General features: G+C 64.1%; 1 protein-coding gene across 2 annotated transcripts in view; it reads right to left on the bottom strand.

Annotated features, from left to right (window-relative positions):
- Nucleotides 1–2,150: 2,150 nt before the first annotated feature.
- CACNA2D2 (calcium voltage-gated channel auxiliary subunit alpha2delta 2) overlaps nucleotides 2,151–26,897 on the bottom strand; it is a 109,562-nt gene continuing 84,815 nt past the window's right edge. Inside the window, exons 5-38 of one of the 2 annotated variants that reach the window (XM_036333458.1) lie at nucleotides 25,637–25,681; nucleotides 22,382–22,523; nucleotides 19,540–19,671; nucleotides 18,763–18,820; nucleotides 18,042–18,092; nucleotides 17,817–17,916; nucleotides 17,567–17,725; nucleotides 17,241–17,348; nucleotides 17,066–17,144; nucleotides 16,388–16,437; nucleotides 16,120–16,209; nucleotides 15,869–15,940; nucleotides 15,626–15,700; nucleotides 14,429–14,503; nucleotides 14,272–14,343; nucleotides 14,119–14,190; nucleotides 13,962–14,023; nucleotides 13,079–13,155; nucleotides 9,706–9,766; nucleotides 7,809–7,906; nucleotides 7,539–7,629; nucleotides 7,391–7,453; nucleotides 7,143–7,246; nucleotides 6,801–6,899; nucleotides 6,611–6,699; nucleotides 6,362–6,412; nucleotides 6,100–6,171; nucleotides 5,853–6,005; nucleotides 5,669–5,721; nucleotides 5,517–5,572; nucleotides 4,721–4,847; nucleotides 4,414–4,523; nucleotides 4,227–4,309; nucleotides 2,151–4,116 (exon numbers count right to left, since the gene is read on the bottom strand). In XM_036333458.1, the coding sequence (XP_036189351.1) occupies nucleotides 3,973–4,116; nucleotides 4,227–4,309; nucleotides 4,414–4,523; nucleotides 4,721–4,847; nucleotides 5,517–5,572; nucleotides 5,669–5,721; nucleotides 5,853–6,005; nucleotides 6,100–6,171; nucleotides 6,362–6,412; nucleotides 6,611–6,699; nucleotides 6,801–6,899; nucleotides 7,143–7,246; nucleotides 7,391–7,453; nucleotides 7,539–7,629; nucleotides 7,809–7,906; nucleotides 9,706–9,766; nucleotides 13,079–13,155; nucleotides 13,962–14,023; nucleotides 14,119–14,190; nucleotides 14,272–14,343; nucleotides 14,429–14,503; nucleotides 15,626–15,700; nucleotides 15,869–15,940; nucleotides 16,120–16,209; nucleotides 16,388–16,437; nucleotides 17,066–17,144; nucleotides 17,241–17,348; nucleotides 17,567–17,725; nucleotides 17,817–17,916; nucleotides 18,042–18,092; nucleotides 18,763–18,820; nucleotides 19,540–19,671; nucleotides 22,382–22,523; nucleotides 25,637–25,681 (2,973 nt within the window). In that variant the 3' untranslated portion in view covers nucleotides 2,151–3,972. The remainder of the gene's footprint in view (nucleotides 4,117–4,226; nucleotides 4,310–4,413; nucleotides 4,524–4,720; nucleotides 4,848–5,516; nucleotides 5,573–5,668; nucleotides 5,722–5,852; nucleotides 6,006–6,099; nucleotides 6,172–6,361; nucleotides 6,413–6,610; nucleotides 6,700–6,800; nucleotides 6,900–7,142; nucleotides 7,247–7,390; nucleotides 7,454–7,538; nucleotides 7,630–7,808; nucleotides 7,907–9,705; nucleotides 9,767–13,078; nucleotides 13,156–13,961; nucleotides 14,024–14,118; nucleotides 14,191–14,271; nucleotides 14,344–14,428; nucleotides 14,504–15,625; nucleotides 15,701–15,868; nucleotides 15,941–16,119; nucleotides 16,210–16,387; nucleotides 16,438–17,065; nucleotides 17,145–17,240; nucleotides 17,349–17,566; nucleotides 17,726–17,816; nucleotides 17,917–18,041; nucleotides 18,093–18,762; nucleotides 18,821–19,539; nucleotides 19,672–22,381; nucleotides 22,524–25,636; nucleotides 25,682–26,897) is intronic. The other variant, XM_036333459.1, reaches the window with a different exon arrangement.

Raw genomic sequence — 26,897 nt, 5'->3', positions numbered from 1 at the left:
CCAGGTTACAAAGGGTATTGACACCTTTATCTTTGTCTGAGGTCTGGGTTCTCACCGGATGTCACCCCAGGGTAAGGCTGCCAGATTTAACAAATCAAAATACAAGGTGCCCAATCAAATTTGAATCTCACCCTGACCGGTTTGGCTCAGTGGATGGAGCGCCGGCCTGCGGATTGAAGGGTCCCAGGTTCGATTCCGGTCAGGGGCATGTACCTTGGTTGTGGGCACATCGCCAGTGAGTGGTGTGCAGGAGGCAGCTGATCGATGTTTCTCTCTCATCGATGTTTCTAGCTCTGTACCCCTCTCCCTTCCTCTCTGTAAAAAGTCAATAAAATATGTTAAAAAAATTTGAATCTCAAATATATAATGAATAATTTTTTTTAGTATAAGCATGTCTCCACTAAAAAAATGTTTTTATTGATTTCAGAGAGGAAGGAGAGGGAGAGAAAGAAACATCAGTGATGAGAGAGAACCATCGATTGATCAGCTGCCTCCTACACACCCCCCATTGGGGATCAGACCCACAACCCGGATATGCGCCCCCAACTGGAATTGAACCTGGGACCCGTCAGTTCGAAGGCCGATGCTTTATCGACTGAGCCAAACCAGCCAGGGTAGCATGTCTCCATTTTTATAGTGTAGTTATGTCCTATGCAATATTGATGTACTAAAAATATTTATCTGAAATTCAAATTTGATTGAATGTTCTCTCTATATTTTTAATATATATGTTTTATTGATTTCAGAGAGGAAGGGAGAAGGAGAGGTAGAAACATCGATGATGAAAGAGAACCATCGATCGATCGATCCATCCATCAGCTGCCTCCGGCACGCCCCCTACTGGGGATCAAGCCTGCAACGTGGGTATGTGCCCTTGACTAGAATTGAACCCGGGTCCCTTCAGTCTGCAGGCCGACGCTCTGTCCACTGAGCCAAATACAAAAAATGTTCCATATTTTATCCGGCAGCCCTACCCCGGGACCTCTGGGCTGTTGCACGGCACAGGATGGGGGCTGTCTCAGAGGGTGCTAGGTAGGTGTTGCTCGGTGGCCAGCTCCTGCAGAGGAGTGAGGAAAGGTGCCTTCGCTAAGGCTTGGAATGCCCTCCTCCATTTATTTAGCATCTAAGGACCCCCAGACACAGACCAGCTCCTCTCGGAAACTTCTGCTGATTTCTTGTCCTCCTCATCTGGGCGGAAAGAATCTCTCCTAAGTTTCAGTTTGCTCATCTGCAGTATGGGGATGAACTAGTACCCAGCTCTAAGGTTGTGGTGAGGAGTCAGCCAGAAGCCACCGGTGAGCGCCCTGGATTGTCAGTCAGTAGCGCCAGGAAACCTCTGCTCTGGTGGTTGTAAGTCTTTCCCCTTGAAAGAACTCAAAGGTCACACGGACCAGGGTGGACTATTAAGAGTTGGGATTAAAACGAACTAGAGGGTTGGGTTCCAGTGTGAGCAGCAGTGGCCATGGAGACCCCAGTCCTGGAGCTTCCCTGGGCTGGGAAGAGCCGCGGCCATGCCTTTGGTGGACTAGACCCTCCTCGGAGCAGCAGCACCGGGCCCTCCAGCACCGGGTAGTGGGCTCAGGCTGGGTCCTCACACTTCACTTCAGATGAGGACCTGCCCACTGGGCCGGGTGGTCTGACCTGATGGCTGGATGCTCCCTAAACCCACATCTCATCTCCTTGAGCTTGTTTTTTAGTTTTGTTTTTTTTAAAAAATATATTCCATTGATTTTTTTCCAGAGAGGAAGGGAGAGGGAGAGTCAGAAACATCCATGAGAGAGAAACATTGGTCAGCTGCCTCCTGCACCGCCCCCACCGGGGATGTACCTGCAACCAAGGTACATGCCCTCGACCAGAATCGAACCCGGGACCCTTCAGTCTGCAGGCCGACGCTCTATCCACTGAGCCAAACCGTCCAGGGCTTGTTTTGTTTTCTTAAACAGCTTTTCTCAGATGCTTTTGGGATTATTCAAGGCAAAGGGTTCAAGTATGTGGTACCCAGGATGCCTGGGGTTCTACACCCCCCCCGAGACTGGATTGCCATGGCCTTGGCTCCTAGCTGAGTGCTCAGTGGGGCTCTGAGGTCAAGGCGACTTGGTTCTTCAAGCTACGCATTCTCACCCCGGGGCAGACACAGCGAATGGGAACCATTTGAAGTGAAAATATGAACATTATTTAATAACTGATCTTCTGTAATAAACCATTTGAAAATATTTTACAAGGAATCACACACACAATATTTTACAAAGTTTCTTGACTTTTTTGTCGCTGTTGTTTTTCTGACTTGTCTGTACAAAATAGAACAACCAAAAAAAAAGGGCAGAGAAGAGGAAATGGCCCCCAAGTCCCCCCCAGATCCCCCGAGCCCGAGGTGAGGGGGCAGCCAGGTCAGGTGGGCAATGAGAAGGGTCAGACCCAGCTGGGGGTTGGACAACTACCTGATGGGAATTGTTTTGTCTGTTTTTCCGTTTTTTAAACTTAAAATATATTTATTTTTCTGTATATGTTTGATTCTTTTTTATTTTTATGTTCCCCATTGAGCACCTGACTACACTACAGTTACACACACGCCCTCATGAGACACGGCTGGCATCAAGGCTGGGTGTACAGCATGGACACCCACCCTGGCACCAGCAGCGGGCATGGACCAGACACACACACCGAGAAAGCGACAAGCAACATGACATTAATTAACGGAGCCATTAATTAATGCATCCCTCCCCCCTCCTCCCAGTCCATCTGAGCCCCATGGCCACATCCCTGCCCTCAGTCCCCCACCAGCCCCCAGGCTGGGATGCCTCTGGAGGAAATGACCAGAATGAATGGTGTGAAGAAGTGTGCCCAGGCTCAGCCTCTTTGTGTGCACAGAGTGTGTCTATGTGTGTATGCGTGTGCAAGTGTGTGTTCAGCAGGGAGGAGCAGTTTGGCCTCCTGGGGGTAGGGAGTGTGTGTGAATGGGAAGGAGACAGGAGGTGGGCACAAGCCTGAGTGTGTAAGGGCCAGGTTGTGGGGTGGGGTGGCCCAGCCAGGAGCAATCACGTCACCCTGCTAAGGCAAAGGGCGCTGTCTGGTGAGGGTTCCTCTGCCGGGGGTGCGGGCAGTGGTATGTGGTCCCACAGGGGCCTGACACTACTGATAAATGGTTACAATGAGCACCTGGCGGGGGGTGGGGGGGGGAGGGCATTTAGGGGACACTGGCGGCTAGGGGGGTACAGAGGGGCCTTTGCCCCCTGCCCCAGCATTTGGCACTGTTTGACATTCAGCTTTAGATGGAGGATCAGCTGGGCTGCAGGTCAGGCTAGAGGCAGGCAGTGAGCAGGAGCGGGAGTGTGTGCATGCCAGCCCTCCCGCCAGCCCTGCCCCTCTGTAAGGCTTCATGGCCCCCCCCCCCCCCCCTGTGCGTGTCTGTGTGTGTCCTCCGGGATGTGTCTGCTCCGAATCAGTTCCTGCCCTCAGGCTCCAGGTGTGTGTGGGTGTGTCTGAGCCAGTTTCACGTCACTGCTTGACACCTGCCGGGCTTGGGTGGAGGGGGAAGGGGATGGAGGCCTGAGAGGAGCAGGACCCAGGGGTGCTGGCCCAGGACCTCTCCTGCCAGGACTGAAGCTGGGACACACGGGGCTCCGCTGTCCCCAGGGAACCCACATTTGGTCCCAAGTGGGGCAGCAGGGCCAGGTTGGAGCAGTTCCGTGGGGCAGGGTGGGCAGTGGGGCCTGGTTTGGCACCAGTACTGTGGCTTCCCTGTCCCAGGGGTGGGTAAGTCCAGCGGAAATGGGGGTCTGGAGACACGGACAGTTCAGCAGCAGATGTGCCTGGGCGCCAAAGACCTGCAGCGCCCTCCTGTGGGCACCCCGCACCCCCTCCAAGGCTAAGCCTCTGGGGGCCTGGTGCGTTCAGTCCTTCAGTGAGATAGGGGGTGAGGATCTAAGGGGGAGCGGGGAATGCGGGAGGCCTGGGGGGAGCCAGGAGGGCTGCTCAGAGGCGGCGCGAGGTGTGGGCGTGGACTTGATGAGCCTGCGGCCCGGGAGGCAGGCCCAGGAGGAGCAGCAGCTGCAGGGAGACCAGGACGCCCAGCGACGGCGGGAAGGAGGCTCCGCGGCCGCAGTCTGAGGTATCTTCCTGCAGAAGGGAAAAGGAGCCGGTCAGCCTGCAGCCGGGGCAGCGGAGGGCGCAGGGCCGCGCAGCCCCGGGGAGGAGAGCGAGTGTCCAGTCCACCATCCCCTACTCACTGTCGCGTTGTAGTCGAAGCAGATGTGCGGGCCTCTCCGATATCGCGGTCTCTGCACCAGTTCGCACTGCTCCGGGCCGTCCGCTGGGCATGGGTGGGGAGTCAAGGAGGCGGCCAAGGCGGCGTGGGGGGTGCGGGGCGCGCGGGGAGCGGGGACGGGGGCGGGGGGCGCGGCGGGGGCAGGATACAGTGCGTCTCCTTCTGCAGCAGCCGGCCGGCCTCACACTGGCTGCACAGCGGCTTCTCCGCCACCACGAAGAGCAGGTTGGTGTTCATCAGTCTCTGCGCGTGGAACAGCCTGGAGGCAGCACAGAAAGGCGGGGCGTAGAGGCCGGCCCCGCCCCTCCGCCCACGCCCCAATCAGACCACGTCCTCCCCCGGCCCCGCCCACCAACCCCGGTGGCGCCCCAATCAGGCCCCACCCTCCGCCCACACCTCAAATGGCCCCGCCCACCAATCTAGGCCCCGCCCCGCCCTTCCCGGCCGCCCCAGCACCTGGAGCAGTTGCCACAGTCGATGATGGCGTTGTAGGAGGCGTTCACCGGCCCGAAGTAGTACTGCGTCTGCTTCATGACGCAGCTGCTCTCGCGCGCCTCGGGGCTGCCCTCGGCCTCGGCGGGATCTGCGCGACGGAGCCTCAGCCTCAGCCTCAGCCTCAGCCACAGCCCAGCCACAGCCACAGCCACAGCCACAGCCACAGCCACAGCCCAGCCACAGCTACAGCCACAGCCACAGCGACAGCCACAGCCACAGCCACAGCCAGTCACAGTCACAGCCACAGCGACAGCCACAGCCACAGCCCAGCCACAGCCACAGCCACAGCCCAGCCACAGCCACAGCCACAGCCACAGCCACAGTCACAGCCACAGCGACAGCCACAGCCACAGTCACAGTCACAGCCACAGCGACAGCGACAGCCCCCAGCCCAGCCACAGCCCAGCCACAGCCACAGCCACAGCCACAGCGACAGCCACAGTCACAGCCACAGCCACAGCCACAGCCAAAGCCACAGCCCAGCCACAGCCACAGCCACAGCCACAGTCACAGCCACAGCGACAGCCACAGTCACAGCCACAGCCACAGTCACAGCCACAGCGACAGCCACAGCCACAGCCACAGCGACAGCCACAGCCACAGCCCAGCCACAGCCACAGCCACAGCCACAGCCACAGCCACAGCCCTCCACCGCCGCGCCCCTTGGGGCCCCAGCTCCTCTCCACGCGCTCGGCCATGACCCCGCCCTCCCTCGGGGAGAGGGGCTGGGAGGAGGGGACTTCAGCGCCAGTCCTACCTGCTTGGAACCAGCTGTGGTAGATGAGGCCATAGAGAAGCTGCTGGAACAAGGACCTGCAGGGCCGGTCACCGAGTGGGAGTGGTCAGCGGCGCCAGGGCCCCGCCCATTCCCCTGCAGCCCTCCCCGACCCTCTGCCCTCGAGGGCTCACCAGGCCGCCGCCGAGGTCCACCAGGCCAGGTTCAGGAAGTCTGCGATGGTGGGCTGCAGAGAGAGGCACGCTGCCACTGCTGCCCGGACCCTGCACCCGCTCTCTCAGAGGGACGGGGTCATCTTTCGTCAGGCCTCCCAGCCCCCCACCCTCCAGCTCCAGGCCAGGCATTGCTGGGGCTCACCACAAAGACGCCCCGGGGAGCAGCACCCAGGTTGCCCGGGGGCTGTGGGGCGCAGGCGGCCTGGTAGTCGTAGGACTCCTTGCGGGTGTAGAAGGAGTTGTTGTAGAGGGCCAGCATCAGGTTGGCATCCACCTCACTGAAGAACCTGCCCACCTGGGTAGCGGGGAGGGGACCCGTCACAGGGCTGGCGGCCCCTCCCCCGCCAGGCTCAGACCCCGCCCCCTCCTACCCTCTTCCTGACTCTCACCTGGTCCCACTGGTGGTTCTGGTTCGACAGCACCAGGAATCCCCCATCATCAATGAGGACACAGAGCAGGTCCTGAACCGGAGGAGGGGAGGAAGACGGAGAGGGGCTTGGGCCCAGACCTTCCTCCCCAGACCCTGGCCGTCCGCGGGTTGACTGGAGGGGCACCACTTCCCCCAGTTCCGGTAAAGCTGTGAGGTCAGGGCGGGGAGGGCCTAGGAGTTGCGGGGGGCAGGGGAGAATGAGAAGTCCAGGGCGCACCCACCTCATTGTTAACCTCGCAGTCCATCTCACAGTGGGTGCTGGGGCCGCACTGCTGGGCAGAGAGCAAGGACTGTAAGGTGTCCACCAGTCTCCCCCTCCCAGCACCCTCCACCCCTGGGCTCCCCAGGCATCTGCACCAGCCCCTGCCTCCCACAGGCACTGGAGACACTGAGAGGGAGGACTGGTAGAGGTTCCCGGGGGCTCCAGAACGCGTGCTGCTGGGCTGCGGCCCCCACCCCTGCCCAAGTACCTTCTGAGGCTGGTCCTGGTGGGTACGGTTGCTGGCTAGCACCTTGAACTTCTCAGCCCAGGCTTCTAGATCCAGCTTAACACCCACCACTGGCGGGGAGAGCAAGGGCCATCAGTGCCTGCCTGCCTGCCGGCCTAGGCAGCACCCTGCCCACTGTGGGCCCCTCCCTGCTCCCGCCACGGGCACTGACCTGCTGGTCTCAGGGTGCGTCCGCCCAGACTGAACTCCACAGCGGTGCTGACCAGGATGCCCACCGTGTCATTCTCCAGCTCCAGAGGCCTGAGCAGGGCTGGGCGAGGCAGTCAGGGTGGGGGCTGGCCCAGGAGCCCAGCCAACGCTTCCCCCAGCCCTAAGCACCCAGCACCCAGGGCAATGGTCAGCATAGCCCCGCCCTCTCTCCTCATCCGCCCACCTCGGCGCCCATCTCAGCCTGCCTCGTGTTTGGGAGGGGCCTCGGGGAGGAGAGCCCTGCCTGGAGGAGCACACAGCGTGGCCTCAGCTCCCTGCTGCTGTGCATCCGGGGGACACGCACCCTCCTGGTGTGGGGGCCTGAAGACGTATCCGCGGTTATCCAGGCTGCGGCGGTAGAAACTGGCATTGAAGGGCTCCGGGTTCTCTGTCCAGTCTTCAGCTGCCCTGGTCACCCAGGAAGGCAGAGGTTGGTGGAAGGGTGGCTTATGGGGGACAGCGGTCTCAGCAGGTGCCCAGGCCTCTGGGCGGCAGGACGGAGGCGGGGTCCCAGGCAAGGGCAGGGTGTTGGGAGTGGGGTAGGTCGCTTACTTGTTGGGGAACACTCGGGTGATGCCGCCGTCAGTGGCAGCAAACACGGCCAGAAGGCTGTACCTGGGGGCAGCAGGGAGGTGAGGTCACAGGCTGCCTTCACGGGCCCATCCCGGCCTCCTGCCCCCACAGCCCGGGCGGTGCCTACGTGTTGAGATCCTGGTCCCGCCACACGCGCTCCACCAGCTGCTGGGTGATGCCCGTGTCCAAGATCAGGTTGTGCAGAAGGAAGTTGTTGCCTGAAAGGGGAGGGCAGGGGTGGGGGGCAGCTTTTCATGGCTCCCTGCCCACGGACCCCCTCCCCTCAAGGCTCTAATGGGAGCCTTCCCCATGCCCTGGCCCGGCCTGGCCCTTGGCTTAGGCCTGCATCTTCCACACCTGCTGGTTCCGGCTCCCGGGCCGCCCCATCCGCACTCACACTGCTTGGAGTCCGGAGTCACTTTCTCCATGAGCTCGATGAAGTTTTTCAGGAACTCGGTGTTGTTGTCTGAGGCATTCAGGTCCTTGCAATACTCTCTGGGGGCAGAGGGGGGGCAAGAGGAGTGGGCTTGGGGGGCTGGACAGGGCAGAGGGTCGAGGCTTCCCAGCAGGTCTTCCAGGTCATTTGCTGGTCAGCCAGGCCTCCAGGCGGGGGGCAGGTGTGTTCTTACAGGCTGTAGCCGCTCCGGGCCTGGCAGGCTCGCAGGTCTGAGGGGGGGCAGAGCTGACAGAATGGGGGTCTACTTCCTCCATCCTGGAAGGTTCTTGCTCCTGGACATGGCCCTGCAGAGCCTCCCACCTCTCCTGCGTATCTGGACCGGGATGGAGCACGGGGAGGCCCTCCGGTGGTGCCCCACCTGTGTGCTGTCCTGGTCTGTGAGCACCAGGTGGGTGGTCCCAGCACCGCTGCTGCGGACTCAGACCTGACCCTGCGCTTCCTGGCTGTGTGCCTCGCCTCGGGCCACTCACCCAGCTTCCTGAGCTGGTTTCCTAATCGCAGCAGGTGAAGAGGCCCCTCGCAGGGGCCCAGGGTGGGGGCTGCGGGGTGTGCGGCCTGTTTAGGCTCCGCTCCCCAGGAAGCCCGGTGAAGAGCTGTTTTTCCTGCCCAGGTCCTACTCCCACCCTGGCCTCAGAGACCTCCCTCCCTGCTGGTCCGCAGGCAGCAGCGAGCTGGGAACTTCACAGGGTGCTGCTTCTCGGGCCCTGCTGGGGCCCACAGCTTAGTGAGGGCACCAGGCCCCGTTCTCAGCCCCCTGCTCCCTGGCCAGGGCCCCTGGGCCGTGCATAGCTTCCCCACCGGGTGTAGAGGCCACACCTGACATTCCCAGAGAGACCACCGATCAGCGAGGCCTGAGGTGCGTGCCCCTGCAGCCCCCTGTGTGCCTTTCTGTTTGCGGGTTACATTCTTCACTCACCCCACACGTATTTATCGAGCGCTCCCGAGCCAAAGACACAGGTGACAAAAACAGACACAGTCTCTGTCCTCAAAGAGCTCCCTGAGGGTCACACAGTCCTTTCCACACATTTCCAGCGGCTGCTGCGCACAGCCACCCACAGCTACCAGGCGCTTCAGACACCCACAGGGACTCACAAACACACACACGCAGCTACCCGTCGGAGAACCGTGTGGGCGCATGCGCGCACGTGCACACACGCGGTTAGGAGTGTCCAGAGCCCGGCGTGGTGCCCGGGGTGCCCCGGGTCTCTTAGCTGCACCCACCTGCCCCCCTCCAGAGCCCGGGGCGCAGGGGAGGGCGTGACCACCTGGGGCCCCCTGGCTCCTGCAGGTGTGGGCCGCAGGCAGGGTGCGCCCCCAGGATGCATGTGCACGCTGAGCGCACTCAAGGGGTGGTCCAGGCCTGACCCCTCACTTGTCCCCCGGCCCCTCTTCCACCCTGTCCTCCGAGAGCCACCACACCTAGACTCGGCTCTGCCGACGGGGCTCTGGCGGGCTCGTCCTCAGACCCACACAAACACTGACTGACACAGGACAAGGACGGGGTGCAGGGCGGGGCGGGCGGGGGGAGGCACCGCAAACCAGAGCAGCAGCTGCCCAGCCAGCCCGGGGCACAGAGGACTCCTGGTTGCCTGGGAGGGTAGGGAAGTGGGCAGAGGGTGCAGAGCCCTCCGCGCCAGGCCTGCTGGGAGGGGAGCCGGGGCAGCCGGCACCGCTGCCTGGTTCAGCTACATGGCCCGGGTATGCACGTGGCGCACATACGGGCTATGCATGGGGAGGGGGCGACACTGCACAGGACAGACACACAGAGCTCCAGGCAGCAGTGCAGGGGGCGGGCCGGGGTGGGGAGGACGCCTCAGCAAGGCCACACGCAAGCTACCTGGGAGCAATGAAAACATGTCCTTCAGACTCAAAGCTGCTGGGGAGCAGGAACTCAAAATCTGCAACAGAAACGGGGGTTATCCGGCGGGGGCTGGGGAGGTGGGAGGCCAGGGGCTCAGAGCTCAAGGGGCTGGAGGGACAGGGCGGGGGTGGCTTCAGGGAGGGGGAGACACTAGCAAAGAGGAAACCCGCCACTTCCATGTTCAAGTTCGAGCCAGAGAGAGAGGGTGGGGTGGGGAGGGTGGAGCCTGTGGAGACCACAGCACCGCAGGAGGGCAGTTGTAGCCAATATGTTGCCCGGGCCCGGCCCTCTGTCGGCAGTGAGTCCCTTGGCGCGGCTGTATATGCTTCCATACGGCTGTATAGCACATATACACGGACACACACACGCACATATATATACACACACTGCTATATATATGCATGGTCTGGGGGCGCCAGTCTCGCGCGTATCGCGTCCATAATGGAAAAACCACATGCTGACTCCCTGCGCCTCCACAGAGACTGAGGGCGGGAGTGGCTTTGGCTGCAGATCCGTATCTCTCTTTGCTGCAGCTCTTTGCATTTTGGTAGGTCTTGCTTTTGTTGTGTGTCAGGCATCAACATGGCCAAACCGAGGGGGTTTCTCACGGGCACAGACAGTCCAACCAGAGACAGTGTGGGCAGCCGGGGTGGGCTGCAGTGCATTGTGGGGGCTGGCGGTCCTCCCCAGGGTAGGAGCTGGGGGAGGGGAGACCTTGTGGTGCCCGGGAAAGTTCCCACGCTGCAGGGGGCGAGTCTGGGGGCTGGGAGGCGACGGGAGGGCTGCTTGAATCTGCACACCTGCCCTCTTGGGCTGGGAGCATGAGGGCGGGAGGGGGGAGGGGGGTTTCTCCCCCTTCCTAGGACCTGTGTGGGCTCAGAGCAGGCATGGGGTGCTGGTGAGGGATCCACCGATGGGGCCCGTGCAGGCGTGAGTGACATGAGCCTGTGTGTGTGCATGCCACTGTCCCTGCGTGGGTTTGTGGGCGTCTGGGACCGGCCCAGTGGGACTGGCCACCTTGCTCTGGGCAGAGGGTCCCCCTGCCATCCTCACACCCAGATTCCAACCTCTCAGTCACCCCAGGGCTTGGCTTTTGCCGAGGAGGGGTCTTCCCTGTTCCCCAATACTCCCACAATGCACTGCAAGATTCCAGGGAAGGGGGACTTGGGGTGCCTGGGGGGCTGGGCAGTCACTGGTTGGACTGTTGCTTTCTGATAGGACTGGGAGGCAGGGTTTGGACACAAGCCGACAGGGCAGGGGTGGGGAGGAGAGGAGGAGGAGAAAGAAAAAGGAGGTGGGGAGCAGGAAGGGAGGCTGTGCTATGGTTGTCACTGTTACCAGGGCCCTGCAGTTCTGGGGTCCCTGGGAGGGGTGCAGAGGGGAGAAAAGACAACTCAAGCCAGTGGAAGTGGGGCCTGTCCCTCACCCCCACCCCGGCTCGCGGGGGCAGGTGTATTCCCTTCGCGGGGGGGGGGGGAGCGTGTCTGCACAGTGGCAGTCCCTGGCCTGCTGCTCTCCCCCCCTCATTCTCACCAGGCCCGCACGTTCACTGCCTTCCTTTCCCGGGATTCTTACCTGGGCACCTCTGAGCGCCAGACCCTGCTCTTCACATCCAGCTGGATCCCTCCCAGCTCTTTTGTTGGCCCTTGGGGTCCAGAAAGATCCCCTTCCTTCCCCAGTCAGGGGCACCGCCCTGTGTCTGCCTTCACTGGACTCCTTCTCCAACCTGCCCACCTCCCCAGGGGCAGAGAGCGCCCAGCGCAGGGCTGGGCTGGTGGCCTGAGCCACGGCTCTGGGTTTCAGCACCATGGCCAGCGCCCAGGAAGGTCCGGGCTGCCTTGCTGGCCAGGCGGTCTGGCTGCTGCCCTGTCCTGCCCACGGGCCTCAGAGCCTCCGTCTCCCCTGCAGCCAGCGCGGGCGATCAGGGAAAGCGCTTCCCCAGGAAGCCTGCGTGGCTGGCCCTTTCCCGCGAGCGTCACACAGTCCCTCTGAGGCCTGGTCTGCCCCCTGCGTCTTAGGCCCCTGCACTGCTGGGTGGGGGTGGTGCAGAGGCCTCCAGCCCTGCTCCCACTGTTGAGTTGTCTTCCAGGGACAGAGAAGGGGGGGACCGGCCCAGAGGGAGCCAGGAGGGTGAGAGGGGCCTGAGCTCTCAGAACACGTTGGAGAACCGCCCTGCTGGTAGGGCCGGGGAGAGGGCCGCTGGCTCTAGTAGGGATCCGAGGAAAGGCAAGAACTGGGGGAGCCAGGGGGATGCTGGGAGGGGGCCCTGGAGAGCAGGGGTGTGGCCGGTCCTGGGCAGGGAGGGGGGCAAGCAGGGGCGTGAGGGCGGGTGGGGTGGGGAGGGGGGTGCACTGGTTCTGAATATACTTGCCCTTCAGTTTGCTGATTGGCACTGGGACAGTCCACCAAGAGAGAAAGCGAGGAAAACAAAACAACACAAACACAAAAACAAACGAAAAGGGGGAGGGGGAGGGGAGGGGCACAAACAATATTTTATTCAATGGCCGTTTGAATGAAAATATTGTGTCTTATCATCATACCGAAAGGAAACTTCTTGCAAAAAAACGACGTGAGAGAGAAAGAGAGAGAGCGAGGAAGCTCAAAGGAGATGCGCCCCAGTGGGCCAGGCAGGTGGGGATCGCCCGAGGGGGCCGGAGCCCCAGCCTCCCTCCCCGTGACCTCGGTGGTGGGCAGGCGGGGCCACAGGCTCCCGGAGGCCCAGGGTGGGTGGGCCATGCAGGGGTGAGCCACAGGCAGAGAGTGGGAGAGGGAGGGAGGGAGGGAGGGAGGGAGGGAAGGAGTGAGCAGAAAGGGGGGGAAGAGAGGGAGATAGAGAAGGGGGGGTGAGGGAGGGGAAAGAGAAGGAAGGGGAAGGAAGGAAAGGGGGAGAGGGAGGGAGAAAGATGAGGAGCAAGGTGAGTGAGGATGATGGGGGAACAGCAGAAGGGCGAGGGGGGAGACCCGGTGTTGGCGCCCGGGGTGAGAGCTGCAGGGAGAAGAAGGGGGTGAGGGGAGCGTGTTCTCCAGGAATGCACCCCAGGGGTGCGCGGGGGGGAGGGGTGAGGCCAAGGAGGGAAGACACGGAGTAGGAGAAACCAAAAACAGAACCTCAACGGAAGCCATGAGAGAATGCTCTGGAACCGAATCTGAGCAAAGGCAAGCATGCAGAGTCCACAGACTTTCCGGGCTGGCGCCCAGCCTGCGGGCGCCTGGGGACAGGCAGACGGGCGGGAGGGGCCTCCTGGCTGCAGGCAGCTGGCTACACTGCCCGAGGCCAGCCAGGTGCCAGGGTGCCAGGGTGCGGGGCGGAGGCAGGGGTGCAGGGCACAGGCAGGGGCTGGCCACTTACACTTGACCTGCAGGATCTGGTCGCTGAGATTGGCTTGGAGGTAGAAGGTGCTGTAGGGAGGGAGCACGAGCCCTAGGCTGGGGGGAGGGAGGGGCGCAGGTCACTGCTGGGGAGAGGCGGGCACCTTGGCACCCCCTCCCCATGGCCTTGGAGCTGGGTGAAGACCCAGGCTGTGGCCTCCCCTCCCCTGACCCCAGGTACGTCTTCCCCTGTTTAGTGGTGGGAGATCCACGGCCTTGGGGCCTGGACCCTCCACTCCCCATCTTCTCCTCGAGGCCTCAGAACTTCCAGCCCCAAAGCAAATTTCCACCCGACCCTTCACGCCCAGAGGCCCCCCCCAACATACCAACTGCCCCGCCAGCCTCCTCCATCTGGCCAGCAGCAAGCTCACCAGGGGCAGAACACTGTCAGTGAGCTAGGCTGGGGCGCTGCTTGGGGGGGAGGGCCCGCAGCCCCCAGAGACTCAGGCCACCGAGAGCTGAGAGCCGCTGAAAGCAGGGCTGGCACTAACATGGGGGGCAGCTCAGGCAGGGATGGGATGTGAATGAGGCTCGGACACTGCCTGGGCCTGAGCCACAGGGACCTGGTCGGGCTGTGCTGCCTGCCGGAGAGCAGGCCCGTGAATGTGCTGAGGGAGACATTGGGATGCAGACACCCAGGGTACCATCTGGGCAGGAGGGGCGGGAGGGGTTCGCAGGGAAGCGGCGGATCCTGTGCTCCCAGGAGAGGCCCTTGGGGACTGAGTGTCGCGGGGGGGAGGGGGGGATGGGGGGGAAGATGGGAGCGCCCGGCTGCAGGTGCCTCACTGCACTCTGGTGTGGGGCCGGCTGGGCTTGGGGCCCCCCCCGCCTTTCCCTGCCGGCCCCACCGTGGCCCCACTCACCTGTAGTTGGTGCTCCTTATGGGCACCCAGGTGTAGTTCCGCATCACCTCATCGATGTACCGCTGGGAGGAGAGGCGGGGTCAGGCACCTGGGCCAGCAGGCGGGTGGGGCCGGGGAGGACCATGTCCGCCTGCCACTGTCCCTGCCACTGTCTCACCTCGTCCAGGGACTTGACCAATGTTCTGATCTGCTTGTGGCCCTTGTTGCCGTCGATCATGCTCCGACGGATCTGCAAGAGCCAGAGACGTGAGGGTGGGGCCCTGCCTTCCTCCACTCTGGGCGCCGCACCCCTGCTCCCCTCCTTCCTCACCTCCTCCTTATTCTCATCTTCCAGCTCTGCATCCAAGAAGTCCAGAGTCACGGGCTCCCGGAAGTTGGTGGTCTGGGGGGGGGGGGCGGGCCAGGCAGGAAGTCAGAGGCCCCATCTCACAGGGTCCACCCCCCTCCAGGCCACTCGCATGGCTCACCTGGGGCTTGAGGTTGGGGTGCAGCAACACGTAGCCGTTCAAGTCAATGGCAAACACGTAGCCGTTGGCTCCAAGCTGGGGGTATAAGTTGGGGGGCTCAGGGCCTGGAAGCTGGGCAGGGGTTCCCTGGTCTCTAGAGCTTTTCCTTATCCTGCCTTCCATGCCGCCGAGGGGTGCCACCTACCTGCCTGGGCCGGGCCCCCACATGCTACGGGGCCCCAAGCCTGCTTCTCAAGCCCAGCCCAGCAGGCCGGTGCCCCTCTCCAAGCAGCCCTGGCCTGGCTGACCAGCTCCGTGCGACCACCACTCACCTGGCAGCCTGGGCTTCTCCCCATCCCTGGTTCTAATGGAGCTGTCAGTAAGCGGGGCTCCACCTCCACTGGCCCCACCCCCTCCTGCCTCCTCCTGGTGCCCATCTCAGGAGAGGCACAGGGGAGGAGCGGACCCCGGGTCCCACAGGCCTGGGGCTCCCTCCTGGACCCACCCTCACCTCTTGGCAGTTTTCTCAGTGCACCTGGAGCCCAATGACATGGGGCCTGCGTGTGGCTCAGGTGTAAGGATGTGGTCATACCCCCCCACCCCCCACCCCTTTCACAACTCACAGGCCTGGGCAGCCACACTGCCCTGCCCCTGCCCTGGCTTAGAATTCTGTTTTTCACATTCAGGCTTTTGTCCAGAGAATCCCCTCTGCCTTCCCCGCCTTTCTACCCAGGCCACTCCTGCCATGCAACGGCTGGGAGGCGTCAAACTACAGCCTCGGGGCCACACCTGCTCGCCGCCTGCTCCTATCTAGCTGTCAGCTGCAAACGGCTTTGACATTTTTAAATGCTTGAAAAGATCAAAAGCACACTTCTGTTTCATGACAAGCGGAAATTACCGGAAGCTCACATGTCAGTGTCCGCAAGCCAATCGCGCTAGAGCAGGCCACGCCCGTTTGTTTGGTCTGGGGCCTGTTCCCAATGGAGCCGCAGATGGAGCGGAAATGTGCGCACTGAGGCTGGCGGGGCCTCAAGCAGTCACAGTCTGGCCCATCACAGGAAGTTTGCCCACCCCAGCTCTAGGCCCAAGGTCACCTCCTCCGGAAGCCTTCCCTGACTGCCTGAACTCAGAGGTCTCCACGGGTTGTCTGATCGCCACCAGCCTCCTGTGCGGGGCCCGGCCGTGTCCCCACGGGAGGCAGAGCGGGGCGACACTCACGGTGTAGTTGGGAGTCAGCCTCTTGATGTCATTCAGCGCCACATCAATACCCATCACGCCCAGGATCAGCTGGTTCTGGGAGCAGAGGCGGGGTCTGTCACAGGCTCAACCCCACGGGAGCCCCCTGCCCACCCCATGCCCAAGGCTTCAAGCAGCTCTCACAAGCGGTCCCATAGGTCTACCTATCCCTCCTCCATGCCCGCCCTTCCCGCCACGCCTCGTCCTCCCCGTGGAGCCCCTCACCTTCTTCTCCCCAGGGCCATCCTGCGTCAGGTTGAACACTGGGAGGGTCCCTGTCACCACCAGCCCCAGCCCCTGCAGGGAGAGCAGGATGGTGGTCTGTGGCCAGCCGGGCCCCGCCCCGTGTTCGGAGCAGAGGAGCGAGCGGCCTTTCTTGCTCCTCTGCTGGGTTTACCCCACCAGGAGGCCCTCAGGGGCAGGACTCTGCGGGCACCTCGGCCGGGAAGGGCACCCGGCCCCCCCCGGAGCCTTACCAGCGCGTCCTCGTACACGTTGGTCCACTGCACCTGCTTGGCCTCCTTGCCCGCCAGCACCATGGGCCTGCCCAGTACGTCCAGATATTCCTGCGGAAGGGACAGCGGCCAGGGGTCACTGGGTCCCTCCCACGGTCCCTCCCCTGTTCCGCCTCCCCGTGCATCCTCAGGCCACCAGGGGGCGCGCTCACCCCACAGCACAGCAGCTCATCCCAGGCGCTGTCCCCCTGGCAGCAGGGGGCTGGGAGGAGGGGGCCGGCCGGCTCACCTGTGTGTTGATGCGGATGGCTCCGATGGAAGGGATCTCAAAATAGTAACCTGTGAGGGAAGGCGAGGCAGAGGGGGCTGCTCAGGACTCCACACGGGAGCTGTGCCCCGGGGTGTGCCTGCAGCCCTGACTTGTCCCTTAGGCTCCCTCTCTTTCTGGTGGCACTTCCCCTGAATCATGTCCCGTCAGTGCTCCCTGCCATCGCCCGCCAACGGACCCCGGGGAGGGACTGTGAGTGCAGGGGTGTGAGGAAGCAGAGCTGGGGAGACAGAGGAGCCGAGGCCTGGAGTCCCTCGTTCTAGGCGGGCAGTGACCCTCAGGGCCCACCCAGGGGACAGGCCCAAGTGTGTGGAGAGACAGACTGACCAGCAAACAGACACAGGAGCAGACAAGCTGCGAGACAGAGGGGCGGCGGGCACTCAGACAGAGGGGCGGACAAGCTGTGAGACAGAGGGGCGGCGGGCACTCAGACAGAGGGGCGGCGGGCACTCAGACAGAGGGGCGAAAAGACGCTCGGTCAGATGGACAAGTTGGCCACACAGAGAGAGGTGGACAGTCACGTGTGTGGGAAGATGCACAGACAGTGGATGCACAAGCAGCTGGACCTTCGCACGGACAGGCGGACAGCCGGCCCGACACGAGGGAAAGCGGTGACGCCAGGGCTGCCGGCAGAGGTACCTTTGTTGGCGCAGGCCATCCACTGCAGGGGCGTGACGTCGTAGTTGTGCTGCCCCACGGAGAAGGTGAACACGCGCACCTGTTTGGGACCCGAGGTCACGGCCGCGGCCGCCAGAGCGCAGCCCGCCCCCGCCCCTGCCCCCGCCCCCGCCCCCACCCCCGCCCCGGGCCTCACCGTGCGGTTGGGCCAGTTGTACTTCTCAAAGACGTCCTGCACGCGGTCCTCGCCCCCGTCCGTGAACATCATGATCATCTTGTTGCAGTTGGCGCGGGTGATGTTGGACTGGGCAGGAGGGGGGGTGGGGTCAGGTGGCTCTTGGCCCCTCCTGGTGGGGGGGGGGGGATGGGCCTCCCTCCCCCGCAGGCCTGACCCGCTGGCCCGGCTCCCACAGCAGATGGTGCCGGCGGCCGGAGCTGCCTGTTGGGTGCTAACAAGGCCATTCGTCTTGATTTCCCCGGTGTCACCGAGCCCGGGCCCTCCCGCCCCGGCCGCGGGCTCACGTTCTGCAGCTGGTCGAAGGCGTACTCGAAGCCGGCCTTGTAGCCCGTGGTGCCCTTGGCCACCATGCCCTGCACGGCCTCCTTGAACACCTTCTTGTTGCGCACGTTGGCCTGCACCAGGTGCGTGAAGCAGGACACGGGCTGCGCCTTCTCGTTGAACTGCAGGGACAGCGAGGGGGGTGACGGCCCGGCCCGGGGCTTGGGGGGTGGGGGGACCCGTGGCAGGCCCCCCTGCCGCCCCGGCACCCACCGAGGCCACGTTCACGTAGTCGTCGTCCGAGAGCGTGTCCAGCATCTCGCACACGGACGTCTTCATGAGCTTCAGGGTCAGGCCGCTGACGCTGCCGCTCCTGGGGAGGTCGCGGGCGGCGGGGTGGGCCTCAGGGGTCCTCCTGCCACCCCCCCCACGATGCCCCGGGCAGCAGGTTCCAGCCCTCGCTCCGCCCCCACCCCATCGGCCACATGGCTCACTCACACGTCCACGATGATGACCATGTCCTTGGGGGAGGAGGCCCCCTGGATGTACCTGCCCACAGAGGCTCCGGTGAGGGCCAGCCGCGCTGGGACCGGCGGCTCCCTCCTCCCACCCCCACCCGCCTCAACTGATTCCACGGGGCGGCCCCTGCGTGGGCCACCGGGGCTCTGGGCACTGAGGGTACCGCATTTCATAAAACCGTCCTTGCCCATGACATGCGTGACCTGGCCCCCCAGCACGTGAGCGACCGCGAGGAGGGGGAGCAGGTGACCCAGAGAGGGGGCTGGAGGCACGGTCCCTGGTCTCGGGGGCCTCTCGTGTTCCCAGCCCAGGACGGGGTCCCAAGGGCAGAGTCCTGTGCGCAGGACTGAGCAGGTGGCAGGGAGGGGGAAGGTCGTGGCTTCTGGCGGGAGAGGCAGAGCGGAGGGGAGGGCTCAGCTACGGGGGGCTGGCCGACCCCACAGAGGATACGCCCCCCCCAACCTGCACTGTCCCATCCCTCAGTCCCGAGGGGGTGGGGTGCCAGGCAGTGGACGGGGCAGAGGCAGCTGGGAGGCCTGCCTGGGTGATGGGATCCATTTTCCAGTGGCAACGATGTGTGAAATGAAAATTGGATAGAGCTGGCTGCGCCCTGCTCGCAGCCTGGATATCGGGCGGGAGGCGGCGGGCGGGAGGCGGGAGCCAGGGGGTGTCCCTGCCCAGCCCCCCCTTGCTCACTCACCAGGGTCTCCTTCGGACGTCGTACAGGTCGATTTTCTTGGGGGCTCGCCACGGAGTGGCTGTAGGGGAAAGGGGTGAGCGGGTCTGGCAGGGAAGGGCCCGGCCCCACGCAGGCGGCAGTTGTGGGTGACCATCCCACCCCACAGGCCCAGGAGTGGGCGGTGCCGAGTGGACGGGTGGGGGCGGTGCCGAGTGGACAGGTGGGGGCGGTGCCGAGTGGACGGGCGGGGCGGTGCCGAGTGGACGGGGCGGGGGCGGTGCCGAGTGGACGGGGCGGGGGCGGTGCCGAGTGGACAGGTGGGGCGGTGCCGAGTGGACGGGGCGGGGGCGGTGCCGAGTGGACGGGTGGGGGCGGTGCCGAGTGGACGGGGCGGGGCGGTGCCGAGTGGACGGGTGGGGGCGGTGCCGAGTGGACAGGTGGGGGCGGTGCCGAGTGGACGGGTGGGGGCGGTGCCGAGTGGACAGGTGGGGCGGTGCCGAGTGGACGGGGCGGGGGCGGTGCCGAGTGGACGGGGCGGGGCGGTGCCGAGTGGACGGGGCGGGGGCGGTGCCGAGTGGACAGGTGGGGGCGGTGCCGAGTGGACGGGTGGGGGCGGTGCCGAGTGGACAGGTGGGGGCGGTGCCGAGTGGACGGGGCGGGGGCGGTGCCGAGTGGACGGGGCGGGGCGGTGCCGAGTGGACGGGGCGGGGGCGGTGCCGAGTGGACAGGTGGGGGCGGTGCCGAGTGGACGGGGCGGGGCGGTGCCGAGTGGACGGGGCGGGGCGGGCTGGCACCCACCTGGGTAGTAGCGGGTGACCCCGGTGGCGCTGCCGAAGGCCTGCCACAGCAGCGTGGGGTCGCGCCGGCGGTTCTCGGTGAACACGGTCTCCAGGGCCTCCGTCCAGTTGAGCTCGTTGAGGATGACGGTGGCTGCGGGGGGAGCGGGGGGTGGGGTGGGGTGCGCCTGGGCTGCCCCCCCTGAGCCTCACCCGATGACACCCACGCCCGTGCCCCCACGTGGAAGCCTCACGCGCTCTCTGCCTCCCGGGCTCCCCCTCCCTCACCACGGGGCTGCCAGCTCCTCAGGGGAGCGCCTGGTCCTCACCCTCCTAAGCCACGGCTCAGCCCACCCTTCGGCGGCCCCACAGCCCGGCCGGGCAGCTGTGGCCTGTGGCCCCGGGAGCTGTGGGCTGGACCCCGACCCAGCGTGCTGCCCGCGCTGGTGGCGTCCCCCGGGAGCTCACCCATCAGCATGCACTCCGGGCCGCAGCCACAAGAAAGCAATTAAGGGCGCGATGGTGGGGCTGGAATTATTCAGCTCTTAAGGTGCCTGATAAGCTGGAAGCCACTCAGCTCCGTGATTAATCAGCCGGGCCAGGAGCAGGCGGGCGGGGTTCTCGGAGGGGCAGGGTCTGCGCCAGGCTCCCGCTCCCGCCCAGGCACGCGGGCTCACACGCACACACACACATGCACACACGCATGCGCACGCGCACAGGGCCTGCACTCCCACCAGGCAGACCTGCACCTAAGCTCTGTCACTCCAGCCACGGGTGGGATCCCCTCACCCCCCAATCCACCTGCTCCCATGCTCATCCCTGCACCCACTCTGCACCTACAGGGGACACCAGTGGGTCCTGTCCTCACAGTCCGCACGACATTTACCCCCTCCCTTCCCCCAACCCTGTGGCCAGACCCCCCCTCCGCCCCATGTGCACTCACAGAGCCTGTGACCCCTCCACCAGGGGCAGGGACTCAGGTGGCCGGAGCAGTGCCCCTGCCCCCCTCAGACAGCCCTCAAAGTGCCAGTGTGCGTGGCCTGTGGTCTCACGGGGCAGTGTACCCATCTCTGCCTGTAGGACTACAACACCCAGTGGAGTCGGGCACTCAGCCCTCCCCTGGGGGAGCCCCCCTCATGGTCCTGGTCAGAGACCCACCGCAAGGGAAAGCCAGGAAGGGCCTGCTCAGAGCGCAGCCCAAACACGGACACAGACACCTGGCGAGCAGGTGCAGCGCTGGGGGTTAGAGACACACGCTCCGGGCTCTGCCCACAGCTGGCACCACACCTCCCTGGGCCTCCTCCCTGCACCCGCTCCCCCCAGAGGCGCCTCTGAGGTGCCTGGTCTGAGCCCCCCTTCCCCCCGCGCTCACTCCCCTCTGGCCGCAGCTTCCCGTAACTGACCGTAATGGGAAAACAAAACACATTTCTGGCGTTGGCTGTGCCTACTGAACGCTGTTATGGTCTTGTTCCTAATTTAGAAACTTAGTGAGTTGAACAGTTTCTATTTTTCTCTTTAAGGAAAAAGATAAAGTCAGGCGCTTCACCCAGCCCCGTCTGTCCTGGGAGGGTCCCCCTGGCAGGTCCCCCCACCCCCCGTGCCAGGGCCTCAGTTTCCCCATCTGCACAGTGAGAGGCTTAGAGCAGATGGTCCTGGGAGCTCGCCTAGCTGCTGGCCGAGGGTGGTCCTGGCTCAGGTCAGGGGCCAGGAGAAGACCCCTGGCCCGGCGGGGCTGTCCCCGTAGCTGCCCAGACAACGCGCGCACACACATTCACCACCAGACACACGTGTGCAAACACTCCAGCCCGCCCCCCCCCCCCAACAGAGCCTGCTCCCGGGCCCCACCCGCACCCACACGCACGCCCTCAGATCACGCTGAGCTGGAAAACGGGGCCCATGCCCCCTCAGGCGGGCGATTACAGATTTAATTAAAAGTGACACAGTAAATAAAAAACATATAAAATGTAATTTGTGTGGGTAGCGAGGGGTGACTGGGGAGGGCGGCGCAGCTCCTGTTTTAATTAGGGTGCCTGCTTGTGATAGCGCGCCTCCACTGGCTCGGGCAGGGGCCTGCGGGGGCGGGGACGGCCCCCCTTCACCCCGCCTCCGGCTGCCCGGACCCCGAGGCTCCCTGCGTTCTGGAGACAGCCTCTGTCCCCAGACCCTCTGCCCAGTGGGCACCCTGGACTCTGAGGGGCCCTGTAGGTGACCCCCAATTTAAGTCATAACCAAGAGGCCCCGGAGCCTTGAGTCCTGCTGCTAGAGCTCCCCATCTAGTGTTCCCCTCTTGGCCCCCTCCCCCTCCAGCTCCCAAGACTTTCAGGAAGTTCCTCCTGATGTCTGACTGAAGTCCTTCTAGCTGTAATGGCCTGGTTTCCTCCTTGTGCAAAGCTGCCCTCCCTGGAGCCTGGAATCCCAGCCTCCTCCCCCTCCCCTCCCCCAGCAGAGGAGGAGGGAAGTGTCTGTCACAGAGTTCCTGCCTGTGGGGAGTTGCTCCCTGAACCCCGTGTCCCTGAGTCCATCTGATGAGGTAGCCCCTCCATCGCTCCTACATGGGGCCAGGGAACGAGGGAGGGTGGGGTGGCCCAGTGTGAGGGGCCATCCTGGGCATGCATGCATGCGTGGGGCGCGTGTGCGCACACGGGGGACCCTGCACAGGGCTGAGGCTCCATGCTCGGCAGCCTCGGCGAGGCTGTGCCTGGCTCGCTTGCTGCCTGCGTGTGGGTGAGTCTGAGAGGCGAGCACCTGTGACTTGGGTGGAGGGCTGACGGTGGCTGGCACTGGCCAGGCCCCTGGGACCTGGCGGGCCGTGGGTCTTGGCCCGGCCGTGTGTGGGGGCGCGTCCCTGGCCTCGCTGCACTCACAGCCTTTGTAGATGTCCGTGGGGATCTGCACCGCTGTGTACGAGTAGTTGACCTTGTTCTTGAAGTTGGCGTCCTCAACGAAGTCCAGCTTCAGGGTGCTGACCTTGGCCCCCCTTTCCACATCCTCAATCTCAGGGTCGTCCTGCCAGAAGGGACCCCCCGCCCCCGCAGTGTCAGGGCTGGCAATGGGGAGGGGCGTCAGAGAGGCTGCAGGCAGGGGAGGGCCAGGGGCCAGGGGGTGGGGACGTCTCAGAATCAGACGATTGCAGACAGAGACAGAGAGAGATGCAGAGACACGGGGTGTGGTCCCCTCACTCGGGCGGCCTGTGACTCTCACCTGCTCACCCCACTCATATCTCCCCCCAGATTCTGAAACCAAAACCAAACCGACCCTTCTCCACATCCTTGAAGACCAATCATCAAGTCACCAGCAAAGGAGGCAAACCTGGACGGCAGTGAGGAGCGCGCGCTGCGGACCTCTGCCCTGGGGACGCGCCTCGTGCAACCCCTGGGGAGGCCTTGGTGCCCTTCCCAGAGCTCTGTGACCCCCACCGGGGCCCTGCCCACCCCTGGCGCCACCTGGGGGGACACCCCTGCAGCGGGGTGACTAGGTCTGAGCTGGGGCAGCCCTGAGGGAGGGCCGCGGCGGAGGCTAGCACGGAGACCCAGCCTGCTGGCAGCGGGCCGGCAGGGCCCCCGTTGACTTTCTAAAAGGAGCTGCAGCTCTGACAGGTGCCAATTACTACGTCTCTGGCCGGGCAGGCTGGGCATGCGCCGTGCGCCCCCGCCCACCGCCGCAGGCTGGCAGGAGCGGGTCTGAGCGACAGTGTTGACTGCAGCCGAGGGGGGCGGGCAGGCACGGGCGCAGGTGTGCGAGGGGGAAGGGAGGATGGTGGGGAGAGAGAAGGGGAGACAGGAAAAAGGCGGCAGGGCAGAGTTGGGGGGCTTTGTGCCCCGGGAGGAAGCTGTGTAAGTGGCTGAACCGGCCACATGCTCCCCACGGCCCCGCCAGGCCTGGGACCAGCTGGGCAGGGGCCAGGTCATCTCCACCTGCGGGTGGTCAGGGCAGCGGCTCAGGGCACCTCCGCTCCTGCCTCTGCGGGTCGCACAGGCTGCCCTGTCTGGGGAAAGGGGGCCGTGCCCTCCTGGAGGGCCTGCAGCAACCCCCCTTTTTATCTCTTTAGGGGTCGGGTTTTGTACTGCACGACCCAAGCTCTGTGCGCCACCCCCCCAGCTCTGCATACCCCAGGACCCTCCACAGGCCCCAGGCGCCGGGAAAGCGGGGAGCAGCCGCCTCAGAGGCGCGAGCCACTCACATTCTGCAAGGGGGGGGCTCGGGAGAAGAAAGCCCCCGAAATGTCAGCGCAGATGAAGGGCGCTGGGAAATGTAATCTCCCAACTTCCCGACCACTGTGACATTTGGATTCCGTGCTGATAAGCTATCAGCTGGCGAACTTTTTCCTTCCTTCTCTCCCCCTCCCCCACCTTCTGGCTGGTAATTTAAAAGTAAATGGTCTAGAAAGATCTCTAACTGTACCTCTGGCAAAGATGAAAAAAACACACACACAAAACAACACGAGCCGGGGAGCGGCAAATGTGTGTGCGCGGAATTCATAGCAGGGCGCGCTGGGCAGCTCCCCGGCTCCCGCCCTCAGCCCCGCCCCGCCCCGCCGGGGGGCCTCCCTCCTTGGGCCACATCCAGCCCCCCAGCAAGTGTGCAAAGGGCTGGGGGCAGGGCTCAGTGGGTTAGAGCCAGGGCTGGGGGTCCTGGAGACACTGGGGCCGGGAGCAGGGCGAGCAGGGGGTCCTGGCAGGGAGCGGGCTCCGCCCTGGCCAAGGGGCGCCTCGGTGCCCCCCACGGCCCGTGGCTTGTGCGGCAGGCAACGGCCGTCTCCCGGACTACGTCTAATGCACTGATTGCTAAAATCACAGCCCGCTGCCGGGGGGGTTTGCAGCTAGATCCAGGGTCTAATTAAAGGTTCGCTCTTCATTTGAATTTCAGATTCCAGCTTTAATTTTAGCAGCTTCTCTGGGCGCCACGGAGGCTCAGCCAAGGGGGAAGCACACCTGCTTTAGCCCGACCCCCCTCTTCCGCCCCCCTGCCCGCCGCCTGCCTGTCCTGAAGGCTCCCCCAGGCCAGCCTGGCACCAGGGACCCCCTGCAGCGCCCCCTTTCTGCCTCTCACCTCTGGGTGTCACTGGACACCTCCTGCCCCCGGAAGGACACCCCTCAGGCCAACAGGCCTGGGAGAGGAAGCCAGGATTCGGGGTCTCCTGCCCTAGCCCGCACAGGGGGGACCCAGGGACTGAGCTGCTGTGAACCTATTTCCAGAGGGGACGGTTCTCTTAGGGGCACGCGATGGACCCGGCCGTGACAGTCGACCAAACACTGTCTCTTCCATGTGCTCTGCCCTCAGCACTCTCTTTTTTCAGTCCTCACCTGAAGGTATTTCCCCGTTGATTTTAGAGAGAGTGGGAGGGAGGGGGAGAGTCAGAGATAGAGAGAGAAACATTGATGTGAGAGAGACCCACTGTGTGGCTGCCTCTCCCACACTCCCCGACTGGGACCAGGGATCGAGCCTGCAACTGAGGTACAAGGCATGTGCCTTTGACCGGAATCGAACCCGGGACCCATCAGTCCGCAGGCTGACGCTCTATCCACTGAGCCAAACTGGCTAGGGCCCTCCTTAACACTCCTGTCTCCTTTGTAGGCCCCTCCCACCCAAAGGTGCCCGTCATCTGAAGGGCAGGCACAGGACATGGGCTGCCTCTGCAGTTGGGGTGTGGACTGAGCTCCAGGCCAAGCACTGCTCACGGGGCCAGGCTGGGGGGTGCCCCGCCCACTGAGCTGCTGTTCCCTCACGGCAGGGAAGGGGTGCACTGACCCGAATGCACCTGGGTGGCCCAGCCTCCTGCTTCTCAGCCTCGCCCGCCTCCTCCGGAAGCCCTCCCTGAATGCACTCCATGCCCCTCAGTTCTGGCACCTGAGCTGACCAGGGGAGGACCCCACGTGCGGGGTCCCAGCCCACCACACACTGCAGGAAGCTGTGCCTGAAGGGCCACAGAGACACAGCCCTGGGGGGGTCTGGCCTCCAGAGGTTTGTTGGGGAAGGTGCAGGGTGGGGGCTGAGCCTCCACACCCCTCGGGCTCGAGCTCAGAATCCCAGGGTGCTGAGTCCCACCCTCATTCCCAGCAGAGGCCACTGGCCCAGAGAGGCGTGTGGCTCCGCCCCTCCCCAGCAGAGGGCACACTTACCAGCTCAGCGTCAGCCTTGGCGTCGTAGTACACGATGTCTTCCTCCTGGTGGGGGGGGGGGGGGGAGAGGCCTCAACAACACGGCTCGAGGCCTCCCGAAGTGCAGCCCAGACCCCCGCCCCAAGGCTGGAACGACCCCCCAGATTCCTGCACCCAGAACGGCCATCCAGGGGGGGGAGGGACTCAGGCTGGCAATGCCCCTCCCCCAGGAGACTGGGGACGGTCCTCAGATCTGACGCCAGGGCCAGGTCGCTGCCCGCTGCCCCCCTGGGGGATGGAGCCAGAGCTCCACCAGGAGGAGCGAGGAAGACGGAGCCCAGCTGAGCCCGGGCTGAAGGAAAAGAATGGTTCCACCCGCATCTCCCAATTCTTCTATTAAAAAGCCTGCTCATTACGGGCCTGTGCTTATTAATTATCTGTGATTTGTTGTGAAACGCAGGGAGGTTTACACAACAGGCAAGGAGGAAACACAGCCCGCCCGCCCGCCCGGCTTCTTGGCCATCTGCACGTCACAATCACCGGCCACCCGGGAGGCCGTGACACAAACGGGCTAATTTCATGTCTAATGATCTCTAATCAGAACCGAGTGTGGCTGGGAGAGGCCGCCAGGAGGTGAATCTGGTGCCATCAAGTGCCACCCGTGCAGGAGGGCCACCCTCCCCCGCCCGGATGGGCAGCAGGGCCAGCACCTGGGAGAGGCCAGTGTCCGAGCCACCTCCCCCGTGCTCCTCAGCCCTGCGGTCCCTCGGTCGCCGGGAGCCTGTTTCTGTGTGATCTGAAAGTGGGGGTGATGACCCAGTGTACCCCAAGGGTGTGGCTGTAACACAGCAAGCACAGCACCAGCACTTGCTCCGCGGTGGCCGCCCCTGACCCGGGCCTGGCTGGGCCCAGGTGCTGTGTGACCTCAGGGCTGCACTGCTCCCTCTCTGAGCTCAGGCTCCTCATGCTCCCGGGAGGGGCTTGGCCTTGATGACTGCCCAGGTGCTGGTCTGAGGCCACGGTTGGAGGGAAGAGTCGTGAGGTGTTTCCCACTGGTCTGGGGGTGCAGGGGACTGGCTGGACCCGCAGGCACAGTGCAGGCGCCTGGGACACTGACTACCCGCCCGGCATCTCGGGCGGGACCGCAGCCTCTGATGCATGGAGGACCGGGCCACCCGATGGCTGCGAGCGGTCTGAGGCGTCTGCTCTGCCTAGCGCTTGGCACACGTTGAATCACGGGTCCTCCCAACGGCCCTGGGACCCGGCCATGCACATGAGGATT

Source organism: Myotis myotis, unplaced genomic scaffold, assembly GCF_014108235.1.
Source record: "Myotis myotis isolate mMyoMyo1 unplaced genomic scaffold, mMyoMyo1.p scaffold_m19_p_13, whole genome shotgun sequence".
NCBI classification, from domain to species: domain Eukaryota; kingdom Metazoa; phylum Chordata; class Mammalia; order Chiroptera; family Vespertilionidae; genus Myotis; species Myotis myotis.
Note: the sequence above shows the minus strand (reverse complement) of the source record. Positions and strands in the feature narration are given on the sequence as shown.